Below are 20,739 nucleotides of genomic sequence, written 5' to 3'. Positions count from 1 at the left end.
TTTGTCTGACTTTTGTCGTTTGTCTCATGTTTTTCTCATTTTGTGTTTCCTTTTTGTCTCACTTCTGTTGTTTGTCTACTTTTTTATCTTTTTGTTTCTTGCTTTTGCCATTTTTTGTCTTGTTTTTGTTTTGTCCATTTTTTGCCACTTTGTAACTTTTTTGTCTCTTTTTTGTTTTGTTTCATGTCGTTTGTCTCATTTTTGTCATTTTGTTTCTCATTTTTCTAATAATTTGTCTTGTTTTTGTTGTGTTTTGTTTTTTGTCTGACTTTTGTCATTTGTCTCATGTTTTTGTCGTTTTGTGTTTCCTTTTTGTCTCACTTCTGTTGTCTATTTTTTGTCATTTAGTTTCGCGTTTTTGTCCATTTTTTGTTGTTTTGTAACTTTTTTGTCTAATTTTTCTTTCTTTTTTGTTGTTTTGTGTTGTTTGTCTCATTTTTTGTCATTTTCTTTCTCGTTTTTGTTGTTTTGTTTCCTTTTTGTCTCGCTTGTGTTGTCTATTTTTTTGTCATTTGGTTTCTTGCTTTTGTCATTTTGTGTCTCGTTTTTTGTCATTTTGTGTCTCATTTTTGTAATATCTTGTCTTTTTTGTTGTTTCTTTGTCTTTTTTGTCGTTTGTCTCATGTTTTTGTCATTTTGGTTTTTTTGTTTTGTGTTTCCGTTTTGTCTCGCTTGTGTTTTTTGTCTTGTTTTTGTCATTTTGTTTCTCATTTTTCTAATAATTTATCGTTTTTGTTGTGTTTTGTGTTTTTTTGGTCTGACTTGTCATTTGTCTCGTGTTTTTGTCATTTTGTTTCTTGTTTTGTGTTCTTTTGTCTCACTTGAGTTTGTCTGTTTTGTGGTTATTTTGTGTCTCTTTTTTGTCCATTTTGGGAGGGATCTTAAGAAATAAAGCCGCTGTTGTCTTTTATTGACAAGGCAGTTTGTATTTTGAGTCCAGGTTAAGTCATCTGATAAATATATGCCAAGAAACTCATCATTTCTTTAGTTTTCCTTGTGTTCAGGACCAACTCATCTCTTTAATTGAACTTGACTTTTAATAAATATTGAGTCTGTTTCATATATTTTCAGATTAAAACTTTATTCAAATAAACTTGAAACTGAATCAAGTTGAACGATTCAAATTCAAACATATTCAGTTTCTAGTGATGTATTTCTGCTCATTAACAGCTCACTAAATACTGAGTGAAGACTTGGGTTTTATCAGCCTGCTGCAGTGGGAACTGATCTGTTTTATTCCTTAGAGTTCATCCTGACATCTCCCTGAGGACTCTGAGGAGGGACCTCGGCGCTCTGCTCGGCGCCGACGGCAGCATCGACAGATTCTCCTTCCTGAAATGTGTCGGCCGAAGCCTTGCTCTGGTGAGAAACAAAGCAGACGGTTTACTGCTCAGACTGGCGGCACTGAAGGCTGTAAAACGTGTGAATGGGAGGAAACGTTCTTTACAACAACCAGACTGCTGTGTTTTACAGGTCAGAAGCAAACAGGAGAAAGACCTGAAAGTGAAAACGTTCACGCCACCTTATGTAAGCAGCCTCCAGCTTCTAGATTTGCTTTTGTTTTCTGCAGATTTGACATTTTTAAACCTGGTTTTATGAAAAATGAAAGTGTACATATATACAGATGGATCCATATTTCTCCTAAAATAGTCTTTGGTCGACATTTCACCAACTGTTGAGGCTCTAACATCAGTAGAATCTGGTGTGTGGAAAGTTTGACACGACAAGGTTCCAGTTTCTAGATATTTTGACCTGAAATGTGTAGAAAATGACTAAAAATTTGTCCATAATGACACAAAAATTGGCCAAATGGCTTGAAAATGGACTAAAATGACAATAACGACTAATTATTTGCCCTGGAAAATGGAAATATAAACATATATAGCAAGAGAAGGTTGTAATTTTTTGGACATGTAGACCTGTCCAAAATGACTCAGAATTTGTTCAAAATGACTTGAAACTTGCCCAGAATGACTCAAAATTACTCAATAATGACCTCAAACATGTGCAAAGTAACTCAAAATTAGTTCAAGATAACTGAAAACCTGTCCAAGATTACTCAGAATGGTCCAAAACGACTAAAATTAGTAATACTGGTCTTTGAAAATGGAAAAAAGTGCAAAATTTGCAATCAACTGTGGTACCGTGACCCCATAAAGTCCCTGTAAGTGTATATCTATGGATGGATCCATATTTCTCCTGAAAATTTTAATTGCCCCCTGGGGACAAATAAAGTTTTCTGAATCTGAAATACAGTCTTTGGTCAACATTTCACCAACTTTAGAGGCTCTAATTTCAGTAGAATCTGATGTGGGGAAAGTTTGACCAGACAAGGTTCCAGTTTTTTGCTACTATGACTTGAAATGTGTACAAAATAACTTTGACCAGAGTTACTTAAAACGTGTGCAAAATTAATCAAAATTCATCCAAAGTAGCATTAATTGTGTCTAATATGACTCTAAATTATCCAATATAATTGAAATTTTTGATTGAGGCTCCTGTTGTGTCTCCATAAAGTTCCTAAGTGTATATCTATGGATGGATCCATATTTCTACTAAATAGTCTTTGGTCGACATTTCTCCAACTGTTGAGGCTCTAACATCTGTAGAATCTGATGTGTTAAAGTTTAATCAGACAAGGTTCCAGTTTTTAGATGTTCAGACTAAATGTTGATGTGGACTCACTGGTAGGAAACAGAATGTGGTGTTCATAGAGGTCTAGATGTTCATAGAGGTCTAGATGTTGGTGTTCATAGAGGTCTAGATGTTCATAGAGTCTAGATGTTGGTGTTCATAGAGGTCTAGATGTTCATAGAGGTCTAGATGTTCATAGAGTCTAGATGTTGGTGTTCATAGAGGTCTAGATGTTCATAGAGTCTAGATGTTCATAGAGGTCTAGATGTTCATAGAGGTCTAGATGTTCATAGAGGTCTAGATGTTGGTGTTCATAGAGGTCTAGATGTTCATAGAGTCTAGATGTTGGTGTTCATACGGGTCTAAAAACGACCACATGCTGAGTTATTCTGCTAGAAGTTGCGTTAACGTGTTGACCTGTCGGCAGGCCGCCCAGCCGGAGCTCTACCTGCTGCCCACCCTGGAGGCCGACAGCAGCTGCCAGTCCTTCAGCCCCGACACCAGCAGCAGCTCCCCAGAACCACACATCTACTACCAGCCTCCAGCAGCAGCAAAGGAGCCTGTTAAACTCCCCCACATCCCCCAGTGTTCCCAGCAGGCGCCTCCCACCCCCCATACAGAGGAGGAGGAGGATGAAGAGGAGGATGAAGAGGAGGATGAAGAGGAGGAGGAGCAGATCTACAGCTCCTCAGAGGGAGAAGGAGAGGATGAGGAGGAAGTTCTGAGCTCCACGAGGAGACCAGTGAAGCTCCAGAATCAAAGACCTCCACAGCCGGTTCCACTGAGTAAAGGTAAACTTAAAGCTGCAGAAAATCTAATTTTCTCGACCGAATAATCACAGCTCAACACTTTATTTTGAGATTTTTTTTGGAGATTCAGACAAAATTCATTAAATATGCTGCTGCACCATCTCAGATTTTGTCCAGAGTTTACTTTTTTGATATTTGGAGCCTGAATTCAGCCATATTTTTGGTAGAATTTTTAGAATTTCATGTTTTCAGACCTGAGAATTTTTAGTAATTTCACCCTCAAAAAGACGTTTTTCCCAGGAAACCATTTTAACAGTTCAATATCTTCCTGTTTTCTATTAAAATACAGTCTTTGGTCGACATTTCACCAACTTTTGAGGCTCTAACATCAGTAGAGGTTGATGTATGGAAAGTTTGACCAGAAAAGGTTCCAGTTTTTAGATATTTAGACGTGAAATCTGCCCAAAATTAGTCAGATTTGTCCAAAATGACAAGAATAAATAACTACTGGACCTTGAAAATGGAAAAAAAAAACAAAATCTTCAAGCACAGGTGGTGTTGTGTCTCCATAAAGTTCCTGTAAGTGTATATCTATGGATGGATCCATATTTCTACTAAAATATAGGCTTTGGTCGACATTTCACCAACTGTTGAGGCTCTAACATCAGTAGAATCTGATTTGGGACAAGTGTGACAAGACAAGGTTCCAGTTTTTAGATATTTAGACTAAATGTTGATGTGGACTCATTGGTAGGGAACAGAAACTGGTGTTCATAGAGCTCTAGATGTTCATAGAGGTCCAGATGTTGGTGTTCATAGAGGTCCAGATGTTGGTGTTTATAGGGGTCTGGATGTTGGTGTTCATAGAGGTCCAGATGTTGGTGTTCATAGAGGTCTAGATTTTGGTGTTTATAGGGGTCTGTATGTTGGTGTTTATAGCTTCTTAGCAATTGCAACTGTAGAAACTGATCTTAAATATTGTTCTAAACCTGTGAGTCTTTGAAGCTTTACAGTGGTGTGAAGTGGATCCAGCTCAGACGAAGCAGCTGCCAGACAGAGAAGAAACCTTCATGAAGAAGAAACAGAGAGGGAGCAGAGCAGCCGAGTCTCTGGAGGAGTCTGGAGATTCAGGATTCTCCCTCACAGACGGGTAGCGGATTTACTGTTTGTTACGTTTGTACTCGAAACTATCCCTGCTGCTTGTTCTTACCACTGTGTGTCTGTTTTGCAGAGTTGGAAAATCAAACACGCTGAAGTCCATCAGAAATAAACCAACACCTGGGGTAAAGTACAAAAGAATTCTCCACAAAATCGACTTTTTTTTTTAACCTTGTAGACAAGTTCATATACGTTTTTTTTAATGCGATGCCACAGCTGAGCACTTCAACATTTGAACTGCAGCATTCCAGCGACAGAAACACAGATTCAGACTTCCAGGGTTCCTTAAATAACAAACCTGAGATATTATTCTTGTGAGCTTGTAGTTTGGAGCTTGAGCAGTGTGGAAAGTTTGACCAGAAAAGGTTCCAGTTTCTAGATATTTTGACTTGAAACCTGCCACAACATTCCTCTAAGTGGATGTATCTATGGATGGATCCATATTTCTACTAAAATGGTCTTTGGTCGACATTTGACTAACCTTTGAGGCTGCTACCTTAGTTGAATTCGCCATGGTTCCTTTTTTTTTTTTTTTTTTTTTTGCTATTTTTGCCTTAAAGTCTGTCCAAAATTACTCAAAATTGTCCAAAATAAAATAAAAATGTCCAGAATGACAATAATGAGTATTTGAAAATGGAAAAGGATGCCAAACGTTAAAACGAGGTTGTTATTGTGTCCCCAGAAAGTTCCTGTAAGTGTCTATATATGGATGGATGCATATTTCCTACTAAAAATAGTCTTTGGTCGACATTTCACTAACTTTTGAGGCTCTAACATCAGTAGAATCAGATGTGTGACCAGTTTTTTGGTATTTTGACTTGAAATCTGCCCAAAATTAATCAGATTTGTCCAGATTGACAAGAATGGATAATTATTGGTCCTTGAAAATGGAAAAAAGTGCAAAATCTTCAAGAATAGGTGGTATTGTGTCTCCACAAAGTTCCTGTAAGTGTATATACAGTTTAGTGTAACATGGAATAACCTACAGAACAGTCTAAATCTCGACTCGTCTATCCTTTGATCAAATCAGAATTAAAATCTTGCATATATTTAAGAAATGTAGTACAAAAATAAACCAAAAATAGGTACTAATTATAGAAATAACAAGATCAAGTGTGAAGAATTTCATGAATTTACTAACTTTGCCTGTTAATTATTTATTGCTAATGTTTTCGTAGTTTCTTATTTTTGTGCCTACATCTTTAATTTTCTAACAATACAGTAAATGCAGCCTCCATATGTTGATATTCTCTGAGTTTGAATGGAGGAATAAACATCTAAGTCATTTTACGGCAGTAAAGGATCATTTTCACGGATGAAATTTGCAACTTTGAGACAGAGATGAGTTTTCTAGAGATTAAATCAGGTTTAAAACACTCCTCGGCTCGTTTACTTCAGTCTTTCAATGAGGGAGGTTCTTCTTGTGAAGTCCTGGTTGTTCTACGGTCTGCAACAATAAACTCAAACCCACTAAAGGTCTTTGTGTCTGTTTTCAGGTGACAGGAAGTCCAGCTGTGCTTTCTCGGCCCGTTGGCTGCTCGTCTCCAGGTCCAGACTCGGCTCTGGTTCCTCATAAAACAGCCGCTTCTCTGGTCTTTCACACCGTAAACAGTAAGATGTCACACTAGACACATCCTCAGGCTTCACGCTAATTATTCTTTAACACAACCGACTCGTTTTGTCTCTGCAAGAAGAGGAACTAATCGAGGAAATCAAGCTGGCGAGGGATGAGAGGAAGCAGCTCGAGTGGACGAGAAAAGAGCTGCTGAGAAAGGGGAAGGACCTGTTAGCCCAGAACCGACACCGCAGGAACCAAGGTGGGCCTGAAATGGAATAAAAACATGAAAAATCTGCAAATCAAAGTTGTTTTTAACCCCTTTATGGTTGTACGGCTGCCAACTTGGTTGGTTTTCATAGTTTTGTTGCATTTGAAAGTTGATAAACTCAACATGCATGTTGGCAAAATAACATTATTTTTATATCCGGACTGAAAATGTGACATTTCTATGTATTTTTAAAGACAGAATGAAGCTTGGGAAGTTCTAAAAGTGACTAAAATTCTACTTTTGTCTTTTTCGTTGGTCTTTAACGTGAAGCACGGGACAGCTGGAAGAAAAAATATTTCGAAACCAAAAAGGCCACAGCGCCGCTGGAGGACAATCTGAGAACCTTAAGACAAGAACTGGAGACATTTTACAACAAACTCCTTCACCAGCTCCAGGCCAGAGACAGCCGAGGAAAGCCAAGACGACAAGGAAGGTCTTCAGTAAAAGTACGTAAATTAGTTAAAAAAAAGACTAATGATCCCCAGAATCAGCTGGTTATGTTTGTACAGTAAGTTTAGTATATTTAGGGAGGAAATGCAAAAAGAGGGTTGGCATTTTCACCCATTTTACTTTTTTTCATGATTTCTGAGCCTCATAACTTCATAAACACAGGAGATGAACTCTTCAGGGCCGAAAAACACATTTGAGTTCTGCTAAACACGGCAACTTGATCAGTTTTACATCACAATCTAAAGATTAAACCTGTCCTCAGAAAATGTTAGTAATTTTTACCATAAAAAGACACAAAATCACCACAGCAATAGGGCAAAAAATACCCCAACGACTCCAAATCACCACTACAGGGCCTGAAATTACCACCAAAAGATGCAAAATTACCAGAAAAAGATGCAAAATTAGCACAAAAACAGGCAAAATTACCATAAAGACTAAATATCGCCGCCAAAAAAAGATGCATCATCACCACAAAATGGGTCGAAATTGATGGGTTAGGCTTAATTTTACATCCATTCAGGTGTCACAATCTGCGTTTTTGTTCATTTTCTTCTATAACTTTGAGCATCAGTATTATGGGATGTATCACAGTTTGAACAGTAAAACTACAGCAGTTTAATGTTTATAATATAGAGTCACAGAAACAATCATTGGATTCCTGGATGTGTTTCTGTTTTCTGATAATTCACCAGAGAAAAGTGACTTCTAGGTAAATTTTAAGGCTGGTTTTGTGTCTCTTCTGACCAGGACCACCACAGTGAATGCATAGTCCTGACAGTGAAGCATGGAGGTGGAAGTGTGATGATAGGAGGCTGGAGAAAACTTTAAAAAGTGCATTCTGTGTAAACTTTCAAGGCTCACATCAGCATGTGTGATAGGTGGTTGGTCAGAAGAAGTTATAGACAATGAAAGGATCATTTTTTACCATCCTATGACACCAGGATCATCTTCTAGATGGCAAAATACGTTTTAATATAAGCACATTTTAACATTCACAAATGGAGGACTTGTACAGCTGATTAATGCTGTTCTGTTGCTTGTTGGGTCTTGACTTTTCACATTACATTCCCACAATGACTTTACAGCCTCTAGCTTCAAATGTTAAACTGTGGGTACTATTTACAGAAAAAATAACTAGAAAAGCACTCAGAGAGTACAGCACTCCGCCAAGGCTGCTCAGTTCACTAAAATGTCATAGTTTAGACATAATAAACTATGATCTTTTTTTTCACATTTTGGACAACATACAAAACTATGAAGTTTTTTTCTAGGTTGTTTTTTTGGGCCCTTTTGTTGGTTTTATTCAATAGGTAAGTAGAGAGGAAGACAGGAAAGCCCTGCAGTAAAGGGCTAAGAGCTGGAATTGAACCTGTGTCTGACACAGTCCTGTTTAGGAGTCGCCCTCTCAACCAGCTGAGCTACCTGCGCACCTTTTTTCTGCTTGTTGGACGACATACTAAACTATGACGTTTTGGTCGTATTTTGGACGACATGCTAAACTAGAAAAGCACTCAGAGAGCACAGTACTCCGCCAAGGCTGCTCAGTTGATGTATCATTTCCAACGGATGAAATATTGAATAAAAAATGACCTTGTGCTGAGCACAGGCGTGTGTTATGCATGTGCATGTCATGTATGAATACTGAATTGTGTGTAAATTACTCTTAAAAAAGTCTGTTGATCAGTTCATCACTTTTGGCAAGCCTTTGTTTTGCTAGTGTTAAAATAACCGTTCCCTCCGTGCTTTTATTTTGAAGGCATATTTTTAATGTTACAGGCTTTTATTTTGTCACCATTCCAGCGCCACAGGAAATGTTTATCTAAGAAGCAGTTTCTTGACATGATGAAGACGTTGCCAAAAAGCCCGAAAAATCACGTAAAGATGAAAGAAAACGGTTCCATGCTGTTGCTGTCTAGCAAAGGATGTGTCTAAACTTAGAAGCAGCTGAGATGGGGACAAGCTCTTATGGTGAAGACAGGAGTGAAGGACAGAAAGAGGAATTTGTGTTCAAAATAAGGCTGACACCTGAACATAAATAAAGGCTTTGTGAAACATCAGGAGCTTCACCATTGTCTGGCTGGGGTTTGCTACATTGCGTGACCTAAATATGTAGCAGGTAGCAGGAATTGATGGGACTCAGAAACAGCCCACAGTTGAATCATTTGTTACTTGTATGATTTCCAACTGATAAATCAATTTGTAGTAGGATGGCAATCGTGATCATCAGCAGGTAACTGACACAGTGTTCACTTGTTGTCATGGTTATGCTGGCAGCTGTATCTTGAAATGGGAAATCCTTCACAAAGCCGTGGATCCAGACTATAAGCTGCATCACTGTGAGAATTTAATGAGGTGGTCCTTGTGTCATTTCTGACTTCCCCTGAAAATGTCATCCAAATCAGTTAGTCCGTTCTTAAGTAATGTTTCTCACAGACAGACAGACAGATTCACAGACAAATGTACGCCGATCGTCACATAATTCCACGTAATAATATTAAAATAAACTATAATTATTTCAGAATGAGCTCATCATTCAGATCATGACGGAGAGCTACGAAACCGACAACCTGAGGAGGAAAGTAGAAGACGCAAAGATGAAGCTGGTCACGGAGATAAAGGTAAATATTTCTCTGTTTCAAAACACCCTTAATAAGTAGAGAAATAGCTGATGAATTAGTGGGAGGAGACTAAACCACTCACTGGTTTTGTTTGGTCTGTAGCTGAGGAAACAGGCGGCCACAGAGCTGAGAGCCCTGAAAGCTGAACTGGCTCAGAAGAAGAGTCAGTCGTCTCATCCTGGACTGATGGGAAACAACACGAGACCACAAGTTTAGAACACAACATACATGATGTGTGAAGGAGTTGATTTATGCTGTTCAGTATTTGGTACTTTTTGAAACTGTAAGCCATCATTTTTCCTCTTGTTTTCTAATTAAACTGCTGATTTATGTCCACCTTTCTCTTGTTGCTTGCAGGAGAAACTTCATAACTTCATTAACCGATTAATCAGAAAAAGATTTATTTATTAGAAACAGTAAAGTGCATAAATCTCAGGAAGCTCAATCAAAAGTACCGTAAAAAACGATTGTTTCTCTTCACAGTTATCTCAGTTAGCACAGAGGAATGTCTGAGACGATGTCGATAAAGTGCGAGCGTTCGTCCCTGAAGGAACGCCTCACCCCATTACTCAGGAACAAACAGGATTTGGCTCAGCGGCGGCGGTGTAAATTTCTGCAGGGATGTTCAGCGTATCCCAGTTAGCATCCCAACAGGGCATTCCACATCATCTCGGTCTGTTGCCTGGCGACCGGGTCGTCACCGTAGTCCAAGATGTTGCCGTTCCACATGCCGATGCCCCTCAGTCCTTTAGATTTCACAGAGTCCGCCTTCGGACAGATGCTCTGTGGGTCGTCGTACCAAACCTGATGGATCTGTCCTTTCTGGTCCTGAGGGAGAAAGTTAAAGACACAATCACGGCTCCGTCTACACAGAAAACAATCATTTAGCACTTTTCTGCTGCTTGATTCATCTGTTAAAGTGACGCCATTCTGCCATCACTTTCCCAGAAATCTTCTTTTTGGATTTATTCACACATTCAGAGCCACAAAACAACATATGTCCTTAACACCAGCGGTCCCCAACCACCAGCCGATGGTCGTTTGGTACAGAAAAATAAAATATTATTTTAGTTCCTGCAGAGTCCACATGTTTTATTTTGAAAAACCCCTAGATCGTCTTCCCACAACTTCCGTCTTTGCTTGTTTCCCGCACTTGACTCGATCAGTTTTCATGGAGCCGTCAATCTAACCGCTGCCAAAATCAATAAAAACGTTCTCTGGAGGGCTTCTTTGAAAAGACTGAGAGACAGAAGTAAGAAGTAAATGCATATTTAGCAATAAAAAGTAATTTTATTCATTTAGGACACTTTTTTTTATTCATTTAGTTTTCAGTTTCTTTACTTTTATAGCACCTTGGATGTACAGTACTTCTTTTTAATGTGTCTTGACCTGCTATATTTGCTTTTTTCTTTCATTATTATTTATTAAATATACTCAATACTTACACTTTTATTTTTCTAGTACAATATACACTGGCATTCAAAAGTTTGGTGTCACTTAGAAATGTCCTTATTTTTGAAAGGAAGGCAGTCTTTTTTCAGTGAAGATAACATTAAATTAATGATAAATCCAGTGTAGACATTGTTAATGTGGTAAATGACTATTCTAGCTGGAAACAGCTGATTTTTAATGGAATATCTCCATAGAGGTACAGAGGAACATTTCCAGCAACCATCACTCCTGTGTTCTAATGCTACATTGTGTTAGCTAATGATGTTGAAAGACTCATTGATGATTAAAATCCTTGTGCAGTTATGTTAGCACATGAATAAAAGTGGAAGTTTTCATAGAAAACATGAAACTGTCTGGGTGACCCCAAATTTTTGAATGGTAGTGTATATATTTGGATGGATCCATATTTCTACTAAAAATACAGTCTTTGGTCGATGACGTGTAAGGCCTAAAACATCAGTTGAATTTACCATTGGTCCAGTTTTTTGCTGTTTTGACTTGAAACCTGCCGAAAATTGTCCCTAAATGACAATAATGAACAATTATTAGCCCTTGAAAAAAGTGCCAAACTTTCAATCCAGACTGGTATTGCGTCTCCATAAAGTTCCTGTAAGTGTATATCTATGGATGGATCCATATTTCTACTAAAAATACAGTCTTTAGTCGACATTTCACCAAAGTTTAAGGCCTGTAACATCAGTAGAATTTTTACCTTTTATACTTAGATTTTTCTACTTCGGTTTATATTTTTAGGGCACATTTTTCTACTCATTTTGTCTTATATTTTTCCTTCTTCTTCAAATGGCAGCAACTGTAACAGCCCTCAGGGATCAATAAGGTATGTCTGATTCTCAGTTTGTTTTCTCCTTTAAAATGTTTCCTACTTGTTATCGACCACAACACAAAGTCCAACTACTTGCATGTGAAAACCTACCTGATGTGAGACTGTTGCACAAAATAAAAAGAAAGGGGTTCTGTGATTTCAATAGCAAACTGCGTCTTTTGCTCTGTGGTGTTTTGTGCCAATATTGGTGCTGAAGGTGGAAAAACTTTCCCCCTACTTGAGGGTCTGTTGCTTCTGTGCGTCGGTCTATTAATGCAGCATGAAGCTCCGACTCATGCCGTGTTGGAAGTGAAAATGTTTCAATGTTTCGTGCTTTATTTTGGTGAAGCTGAAGCTCAAATGCTAAATAATAAAACATGTATCCCACACATGTAGCTGCATGCTTTTAAGCAAATGAAGGCCAAATTCAGACTTCAAATATGAAGTTCCTGCACCTTGTAATTGAAGTAGGGCGCCTGCTGTTTGTCGTCCCACATCCTGCCAGACGAAGAGCTGTCCACCTGCTTCATGATCCACTTGTATGGTTTTTGTCTTCCGGCGGCGTCGCTGCAGGGAGCTCCACGGAAAGGAACTTTGGCTATTGAACAAATCCCATCCTGGAGTGAAAAAACACAGACGTGTTTACATCTCAGGAGAAACAACAACCCAGGAAAAATATCCTTCAGAAACACCAGGAACCACAGAAAAGGACGAAAGGCAACACATAATACTTCATAAATTTTCCATTAATAATGTGATTTCTTAATAATCCGCTATTTAAAGTCAGATTATAGGTATTTTGTTTATGTACTTTACATAATACTGGAAGAATAAATGTCATTTCAGATAACTATGTTCCCACAAATGTCGACCAAAGACTGTATTTTTAGTAGTAAACATGAATACATCCAGATATATACCACTTTCATTTGGAAATTTTGCACATTTTTTCAAAAGAGTGCTGTTTCAAGGTCTAATAATTAGAATTTTGTCCTCTATAACCTCTATGAACACCAACATCTAGACCTCTATGAACACCAACATCTAGACCTCTATGAACATCTAGACCTCTATGAACACCAACATCTAGACCTCTATGAACATCTAGACCTCTATGAACACCAACATCTAGACCTCTATGAACATCTAGACCTCTATGAACACCAACATCTAGACCTCTATGAACATCTAGACCTCTATGAACACCAACATCTAGACCTCTATGAATATCTAGACCTCTATGAACATCAACATCTGGACCTCCATGAACACCAACATCTAGACCTCTATGAATATCTAGACCTCCATGAACACCAACATCTAAACCTCACCTGGGAAAGGTTGAGACACGGGTAGTCGTAGCCGTACCATGGCACACCCATCACAAGCTTCTTTGGATCGATATTCAGATCCAGGTACTGGTCGTAAGCTTTAAAAAAACACACAAAAAAAACTCATTTAATTTGGTTTTTATAAGTAGTTTTCCACCAACACCACGATTTCCTTGTTCGTTTCTCTACAACCGACCATTCAGTGTTTGATGGAGTGGAGCGTTCGCCATGGCGATGCAGTCCCCCAGGATCTGGCTCTGCTCGTCGTAGGACATCACAAACAGCAGGTCGCAGGATTCGGCGATGGTCACATCATCGTAGCACCGCTTGTCGATGCATTTCGGTGACCAGGCGACATCGAAGGAGACCTACAGATCAGGAGGAAGTGATTATCGATGGGATGCATCTAACCTATACAACCATTTGTTTCATATTTGATCCATGAGTTCCTGAGACCTCTGTCTCACCAACATGATAAATAGTTTCCTTAAAAACCTGTTGTATATAACCTGATGCATGTATTCTGCCCCCTTGTGGGTCATCATTCCACTACAGGCAGCTGAAGTCGTATTTTATACACTTTCTTCAGGAAAATCATCGCTAATTTTCAAGAAGTAATGGTAAAAATAACATCTAAATTGCATTCTAAAACCCATCACTTGCTGAACATTGTCTTATCAACGGACACTACAATTTACCGACGTTCCCTAAACGCCCCACACTGCAAGCTGCGGCATCACCCAGACAGTTTCATGTTTTCCATGAAAACTCACACATTTATTCATGTGCTAACATAACTGCACAAGGGTTTTCTAATCATCAATGAGCCTTTCACCACCATTAGCTAACACAATGTAGCATTAGAACACAGGAGTGATGGTTGCTGGAAATGTTCCTCTGTACCTCTATGGAGATATTCCATTAAAAATCAGCTGTTTCCAGCTAGAATAGTCATTTACCACATTAACAATGTCTACACTAGATTTATCATTCATTTAATGTTATCTTCATTGAAGGAAAAAACTGCTTTTCTTCCAAAAATAAGGCCATTTCTAAATGACCCCAAACTTTTGAACGGTAGGGAATATGAAATAAAGTTGGTCTATATTAATTAAAGTTGCTCAAAAATGAGTTAAAGTTGCTCTAAATGAATTAGAGTTGCTCAAACATGAATTAGAGTTGCTCTAAATGGATTAAGGTTGTTCTATGTTAGTTAATGTTGCTCAAAAATTAGTTAAAAGTTGCTCTTAATAAGTTAAAAGTTGCTTTAAATAAGTTAAAGTTGCTCAAAAATGAGTTTAAGTTGCTCAAAAATGAGTTAAAGTTGCTCTAAATGAGCAGCGTCCGATTGGTTCAATTTGTACAGAAGAGGAGTCACATGACACATTTGAAGAAGAAAACAAGGTGAAGAAAGAAAGTTGACCACGACACCTTTTATCTACGATTGTGTTTCAGGTTTTGTCGAGTCGGCTAACACAAAGAAAGCTCAGCTAATGTTGAACTTGCTTCTTAATGCGCCCCTCTGCATCTTTTCTGGAGATACTGAACCCTGAAAATAGCTTTCCAGGTAGGCTTGTTTGGTGTTTGGTGTGTATTTCCAGCTGCAGGACAGATCTGAGGCTCACTGACTGACTGACTTGGTGAATTTGTTGAAAGAAATATCTGGCTCAGCTGCACAACATCAGTTTCTGTGGTTTGTTGTTGCATATAAAAACACAGTACGGACATTTTTAACAAGATAAAACACCAGAGAGGGTCTTTAAGTTCACCTGAGAGCCTGGGATCTCTCTGTGGAAGGCCTCTGTGGTCTCGTTGACCAGGTCTGTCAGAGCGTAGAACTCCGCTGATCCCTCCTCCACTGCTTGTTCGATGTCGATGTTGATCCCGTCCATGAACTGACTCTTGGCCAGGTTGACTTTGTCCGTTATCCATGCTGTCCTGTTGTCTCGGTCCACGATGGAGGACAGCGGGACGTCACCTTTTTCCAGAGGAAGGAAGTTTAATTAACCCTCCTGTTGTCCTCATTTACGGGCACCAAAAAATATTGTTTCCTTGTCTGAAAAAAAATCCAAAAATTCTGCAAAAAAAATTACTCAAATTTCTGAAAATTTGCAAAACCTTCAGGAAGAAAATTCCAACAATCTCTTCAAGGTTTCCCTTGAAAGTTTCATTGAAAAAAAATCCCCCAAATTTGGCAAGAAGATTCTCGTGAATATTTTCAAAAAATGAGTAAAAATCTCCCAAAAAATCCTAAAAATATCTAAAGTGATTCCATATATATCAGTAAAACTTCTAATATTTTCTTTAAAAACATTCACAAAAAAATCAACCAAAATCCAGCAAAATTCACTGGATTTTGGTTGATTTTTGGTGAATGTTCTTACGAAACATTTTTAACATTTCTTTTTTTCAACCAAAGAATGTTCCAAGATTTTCCAAAAATGTTGAAAATGTGGACATCAGAAGTTTCACTGTGAAAATATATATTTTTTCCACATTTTCAAACTTTAAAACGGGTCAATTTTGACCCGCAGGACGACACGAGGGTTAACCACACACAAAAGGTTAAATAAAACGGGTGATGTCATGTCATCAGCTCACCTTTGAGGACGACTCGTGCACCTTTGGAGTGAGCGAAACACATGAGCTCGGCATCGTATTTCCCGAACGTGGCCACTGTGGTCACCATGCTCCAGTTGTAGGACTTCCACGTCTTTCCACCCACGTCAAACACAAACACCTGCAAGCAGACCGACGACACACAAGATTTATTTATTTTGCCATTTCTCAGAGGGTCCAATCCGGCCCTCAAAGTGTACAAATTCCAGCGAAAACAGTAACTGCGGATTGTAAATTAGTAAAACTATAAATATAAAATAATTTCTAGACCATGACAAGTTGTTTTGATAATAAAGTAAAATATTAGATTGTTTATTTTAAAATGAGACACTTTTGTGTCTCATTTTTGTAATATTTTGTCGTTTTCGTAGTTTTTTTGTCTTTTCTTACCCGATTATTGTTGTTTATCTCATATTTTGTTATTTTGTGTTTCCTATTTGTCTTTTTGGTCATTTTGTTTCTCGCTTTCGTCATTTTTTGTCTCATTTGTGTCATTTGTGTAATTTCTTGTCTTGTTTTTGTCATTTGCTCATTCAGGGCTCCAGACTAACTTTTCTCCTAGGAGCAGTGACCCCTAACTTAAAATTTTAGGAGCACAAGCAGAAAATTTAGGGGCGCACAACAAAATTGACTTGCAAAGTAAATATTCACATTTCCTCTCGTTTTCATTGTATTACTGATAAACACTTGAAATATAAATGCAGAAACTATAATGTTTTCAATTCACATATTATTGTGCAGCAGTTGACAACATAACAAGAAAAGCACTCAGAGAGCGCAGTACTCCGCCAAGGCTGCTCAGTTGACGTATCATTTCCGATGGATGAAATCTTTAACAAAAAATGACCTTGTACTGAGAAGTTTGTCAGTAACAAAAAATATTCAATAATAATTTTTAAAAATCGGCAAATTTACTGGTCGTACATGCGCGAGTAGATGAAAAATTTACTCGCACTGTCTCTAATTTTAGTCACAAAATGTGACCATTTAGTCGCAGTCTGGAGCCCTTTCATTGTTTTGTGTCCAAATTTTGTCTAATTTTTTGTCTTTTTTGTTGTTTTGTATCTCAATTTTGTAATATTTTGTCTTGTTTTTGTTGTTTTTTGTCTTCTTTGTCTGACTTTTTGTTGTTGTTTTGATCAGTAAAATACTATATCATTCAGTTCCAGATGTGACTAAATGTTGTGTTCCTTTGTCGACGCTCTGTGATCTGGAAGTTGTAATGTGGAAATGATAAACTGAGGCTGAATGTTGTCGAAATTGAAATTATTTTTCTTCAGAAATTTCAGGTTGTTCATGCTGTTTTATAAAAAGATAATTCCTTAAGTGTGAACGTTTTCGGAATGTATTTTTTAGCACTAAAACAAAGGAAACATTAGGAGTTGTGGTTATTTATAGGTTATTATGCTGTGGTTTTACTGGTCACTGGAGATCAAACTGGGCTGAATGTGGAACCTGAACTAGAATGAGTTTGACACCCATGACATAGAGGATATTGAACATACATCACATCAAATTATACGAGAGCTGGAGTGAGGTAATGAGGGGTTATTGCAGGAACCGTTTACATCATATACACACACAAATGAACACAGCTGTAAGGTTGTGTTTCAGTCCCTGAAACAGGAAACGTAAATTCCTCACTTCTCTTTATCTCACCACAAATACTGAATGCTGAAGTCAGTACAAAGCAGAGCTGAAGGCAACACTATGTTTTACATTTGCAGCTCTGCTTACAGGGAGACTAAAGTAACTGATATTTAAATCATGAATTCATGTTAATTATGCATTCTGCAACACAAACCACCTGACAGAACAGGTCCGATGTGCCCCTAAAAGAGAACTTCCTCATATATATTACACCGCTGTAAACAAAGAATTGACTGATTGCATGGGAAAAAAGGGAACAGCAGCATCAGTTCACAACCTACAATGAAAAACCAGAGCAATTAGAGAGCCTTCCTGCATTAAATTCCTTTACATTTTCAACCTTGTAAAACCCACTGTTTTTGAAATACATCACTTCTATTTTAATTTTTTTATTTTCTTATATATATATATATAAGCTACGTGGTAATTATCCACCACACGTTTTAAATCTGTTGAATTAGCCTGCAAAAATGCTAAAATATTCCCTGCTATGGTATGAAAATGAACAGTTTCAGAGTCAATAATTTACATTTTTAATCGAGTGAAACACAGTTTGACAGCTGCAGTTAATAATCTATAATAGCTAAATCCTGGATATTGTTTTACTGTAAAAGTACGATTCAAAATATATGTTTTTATCTCAACTTTTCTAATATGAGAGGGTTTTATCCATTTCTCAGCAGAATATATTCACAGCAGTGACATTATTGCACATACAGAGCGTGACTCCTCAAATCATTAAACCAAAGTGTGGCAACAGGTTGCAGATAAACAGTGAAAACACATTTTATTGAACCATGATGATCCGTATTTCGACGAATTATAACATATTTAAGGGCTGAAACCCTAATTAAACAGTATTTTTTGCCTGTGGATGAACTTTTTATCCCAAAATACTCTACATCTCTTCTCCTGAATTATTTTAAATCAAAATATGCCTGTCTTAGTCACTGCATATCAGATATTTGGTGATATTTACTGTAAAATAACAAAACAAAATGTGTGCGATTTAAGTTTCGTGTTTAAGCTAGCTCCTCAAAACTGAACTCCTGAAATTCAGTTATGACTTTTGCTTTTTCTTCTGGTTTTCAGCAGCTCCCTGATAGCATTAATCTATTACGAACAGCATGTTAAAGCAGCAGTTTGTTATTGAAATGTTAAATATTATCTGCTTCAGCTATTCTCACATTACACAGTGAACTAGCATTGAGCACTGATTTAGCTAACAATCTGCTAGCATTTAGCTAACAGTCCGCTCGGTCAACAAGCTAACGTCAGCTAACATATAGCTAACGCTGAGCTAACGTTTAGCTAACACTCAGCTAACAGTCCACTCGGTCAACAAGCTAACGTCAGCTAACATATAGCTAACGCTGAGCTAACGTTTAGCTAACACTCAGCTAACAGTCCACTCGGTCAACAAGCTAACGTCAGCTAACATATAGCTAACGCTGAGCTAACGTGTAGCTAACATCCAGCTAGCGGTCAGCTTGCGGTACCTCGAAGTCTCGCTCCTCCCGGATCTGCTGGCAGAGCTCCGACCTCTCACACGGACACACGCCGGCCCTGCAGACGACCAGCAGCGCCGACAACAACACAATAAACCGGGACATTTTAGTTTCTAGAGCGGCAACAGAACTAGTCACCAGTTATGAGCTTGTGTACGGCGGCCGACAGTAGGCAAACCTCATACTGTCGAATAACCAGGAGAAAAAGTCACTGACTGATTTACCACATTTTAACTGTTAGAAAGTTGTGTTAGACATTTTAGGTAAAACGTTAATACTGTCCAAAAGTTAGGGGTCTCTTAGAAATATCTTTATTTTTCAAAGAAAAGCATTTTTTTCAATGAAGATCACATTAAATGGATGATAATTTCAGTGTAGACATTGTTAATGTGGTAAATGACCATTGTAGCTGGAAACGGATGATTTTTAATGGAATATAGGGGTACAGAGGAACATTTCCAGCAGCCATCACTCCCGTGTTCTAATGCTACATTGTGTTAGCTAATGGTGTTGAAAGGCTCATTGACCATGAAAATAGTCATTTCAATCAGTAAATGAAGTTTTTGTCATGCAGCCACAACCAAAGCATAAAAACACAGTCGGACAGCTTTAATGATACAAACTTCAGGTCGGACTGCCAGATGGAGTCAAACGCGTAAATATTGACAGATTTCAAGTGTGAAGGCTTTAAATGACATAACCTTCCTGATCTGTTTCAGGTCGGTTTGACTCCATCCAGGGTTTATCCTGTTCAGAGGAGAAACACGCTTCAGTTCAAGTCATACAGACATGATAGACGTTTCATTTATAACTTGTATTTCCCTTTTTAATGGCGAAAACTGCAAAAGTAGACGTCAACATAATAAATCTGTTATCTAGAACTGTTTTTTCATTCTAACCTAAAATCTATTAAAAAAATTATAAAATAGTGAAATGCAATATTTAAAGCAATTAAACAATAAAAATAGAGAAAAAATAATTATAATAAAAAATTAAAATAGAAAAAAAACTGAAACAAAAGATAAAGACTTTTTGTCAGTGGTTTAATGTTCTTCAGTTATGCTAGTGAAATGAAATTAATAAAGCATTTAGATGATTAAAAAAACAATAATTAGAAACTAAAATAAATTCAAATAAACAAAGCTACAAAAATTAAATATTTGTCAGTGGTTTAATGTTTTTCAGTTATATTAGTGAAATGAAACAAATAAAGCAATTAGATGTTAAAAATACAATAAAATTATTATTATTATTATTAATAATAATAATAATAATAATAATAATAACTTAAAATAAAAAAATAAAATAAAAAATAAAAACTAGAAAAATAGACAAAAAATGCTAAAAATAAAAATAATAGGGGAAAAAGAACAATAAGGATGAAAAAATAGACAATAATACTACAAATAAAAATAAATTTAAAAATTTAAATAGAAAAAAAATAAATAAAAAAATAAAATAAAACAATTAGATGTCAGCATAATGAATCTGGTGTCTAGATTTGTTTGTTTGTTTGTCTGACTGACATTCATTCTCCTCCACATCTGCAGAATTTGAAAACATTATTTTAATTATCAAGAATTTAAATGTCTGTGATGGTAAAGTTATGGTTAACTTCAAACTTTTGTCCAATTCCAAATTAAACTCAGATAATTAAAATAAAAACAGTTGAGCCTCAATGCTTTTATCGCCACAAACTTCACTGAAATAGACATTAAAACCCTGAAAATTTTGCAGATACTCATCTGTACATTTAGTAGCTTTCAAGTTGAAGAATTTCACTTCATTTTCCAAGAAAATAAGCATATTTCCAAGAAACTAAATGAAAAAATGACACTTTTGCAGGGAGATATTTAAAAACTTAGAGGAAAATGTGTGTCTGGGCTACTGGGAAAATGAATACTTTTGTATTTCCACT

The 20,739-nt window shown here is 37.1% G+C and overlaps 2 protein-coding genes across 2 annotated transcripts in view; one reads left to right on the top strand and one right to left on the bottom strand.

Moving 5' to 3' along the window:
- Positions 1-9,774, top strand: part of spata1 (spermatogenesis associated 1) — a 10,290-nt gene extending 516 nt beyond the window's left edge. The window contains exons 3-12 of the mRNA XM_035941591.2: positions 1,245-1,362; positions 1,474-1,527; positions 3,062-3,425; positions 4,389-4,533; positions 4,615-4,666; positions 6,038-6,152; positions 6,233-6,358; positions 6,638-6,813; positions 9,340-9,438; positions 9,541-9,774. Of these exons, the coding sequence (XP_035797484.2) occupies positions 1,245-1,362; positions 1,474-1,527; positions 3,062-3,425; positions 4,389-4,533; positions 4,615-4,666; positions 6,038-6,152; positions 6,233-6,358; positions 6,638-6,813; positions 9,340-9,438; positions 9,541-9,654 (1,363 nt within the window). The 3' untranslated portion in view covers positions 9,655-9,774. The remainder of the gene's footprint in view (positions 1-1,244; positions 1,363-1,473; positions 1,528-3,061; positions 3,426-4,388; positions 4,534-4,614; positions 4,667-6,037; positions 6,153-6,232; positions 6,359-6,637; positions 6,814-9,339; positions 9,439-9,540) is intronic.
- A 48-nt stretch (positions 9,775-9,822) lies between these two features.
- On the bottom strand, positions 9,823-18,994 carry ctbs (chitobiase, di-N-acetyl-). The gene is made up of 7 exons (XM_023295458.3): positions 18,813-18,994; positions 15,646-15,784; positions 14,814-15,022; positions 13,241-13,412; positions 13,045-13,142; positions 12,169-12,330; positions 9,823-10,266 (listed from the first exon to the last, which is right to left on the bottom strand). Exons 1-7 carry the CDS (start codon positions 18,924-18,926, stop codon positions 10,078-10,080), a joined length of 1,083 nt encoding a protein of 360 aa, XP_023151226.2. The 5' UTR covers positions 18,927-18,994; the 3' UTR covers positions 9,823-10,077.
- Between the last annotated feature and the right edge of the window lie 1,745 nt (positions 18,995-20,739).

The sequence above is a fragment of the Amphiprion ocellaris genome, chromosome 2 (assembly GCF_022539595.1).
Source record: "Amphiprion ocellaris isolate individual 3 ecotype Okinawa chromosome 2, ASM2253959v1, whole genome shotgun sequence".
Taxonomy (NCBI): domain Eukaryota; kingdom Metazoa; phylum Chordata; class Actinopteri; family Pomacentridae; genus Amphiprion; species Amphiprion ocellaris.
This window is presented reverse-complemented; position numbering and strand designations above follow the sequence as displayed.

What these genes read in the sequence shown, in the direction of transcription:
- ctbs (XM_023295458.3), bottom strand. Translation starts at nt 18,926, where the DNA reads ATGTCCCGGTTTATTGTGTTGTTGTCGGCGCTGCTGGTCGTCTGCAGG. An exon ending in GAGAGATCCCAGGCTCTCAG is followed by an intron (nt 13,413 to 14,813) that starts GTGAACTTAAAG and finishes CCTGATCTGTAG; the next exon opens with GTCTCCTTCGATGTCGCCTG. An exon ending in CGTGTCTCAACCTTTCCCAG is followed by an intron (nt 12,331 to 13,044) that starts GTGAGGTTTAGA and finishes TTTTCACTCCAG; the next exon opens with GATGGGATTTGTTCAATAGC.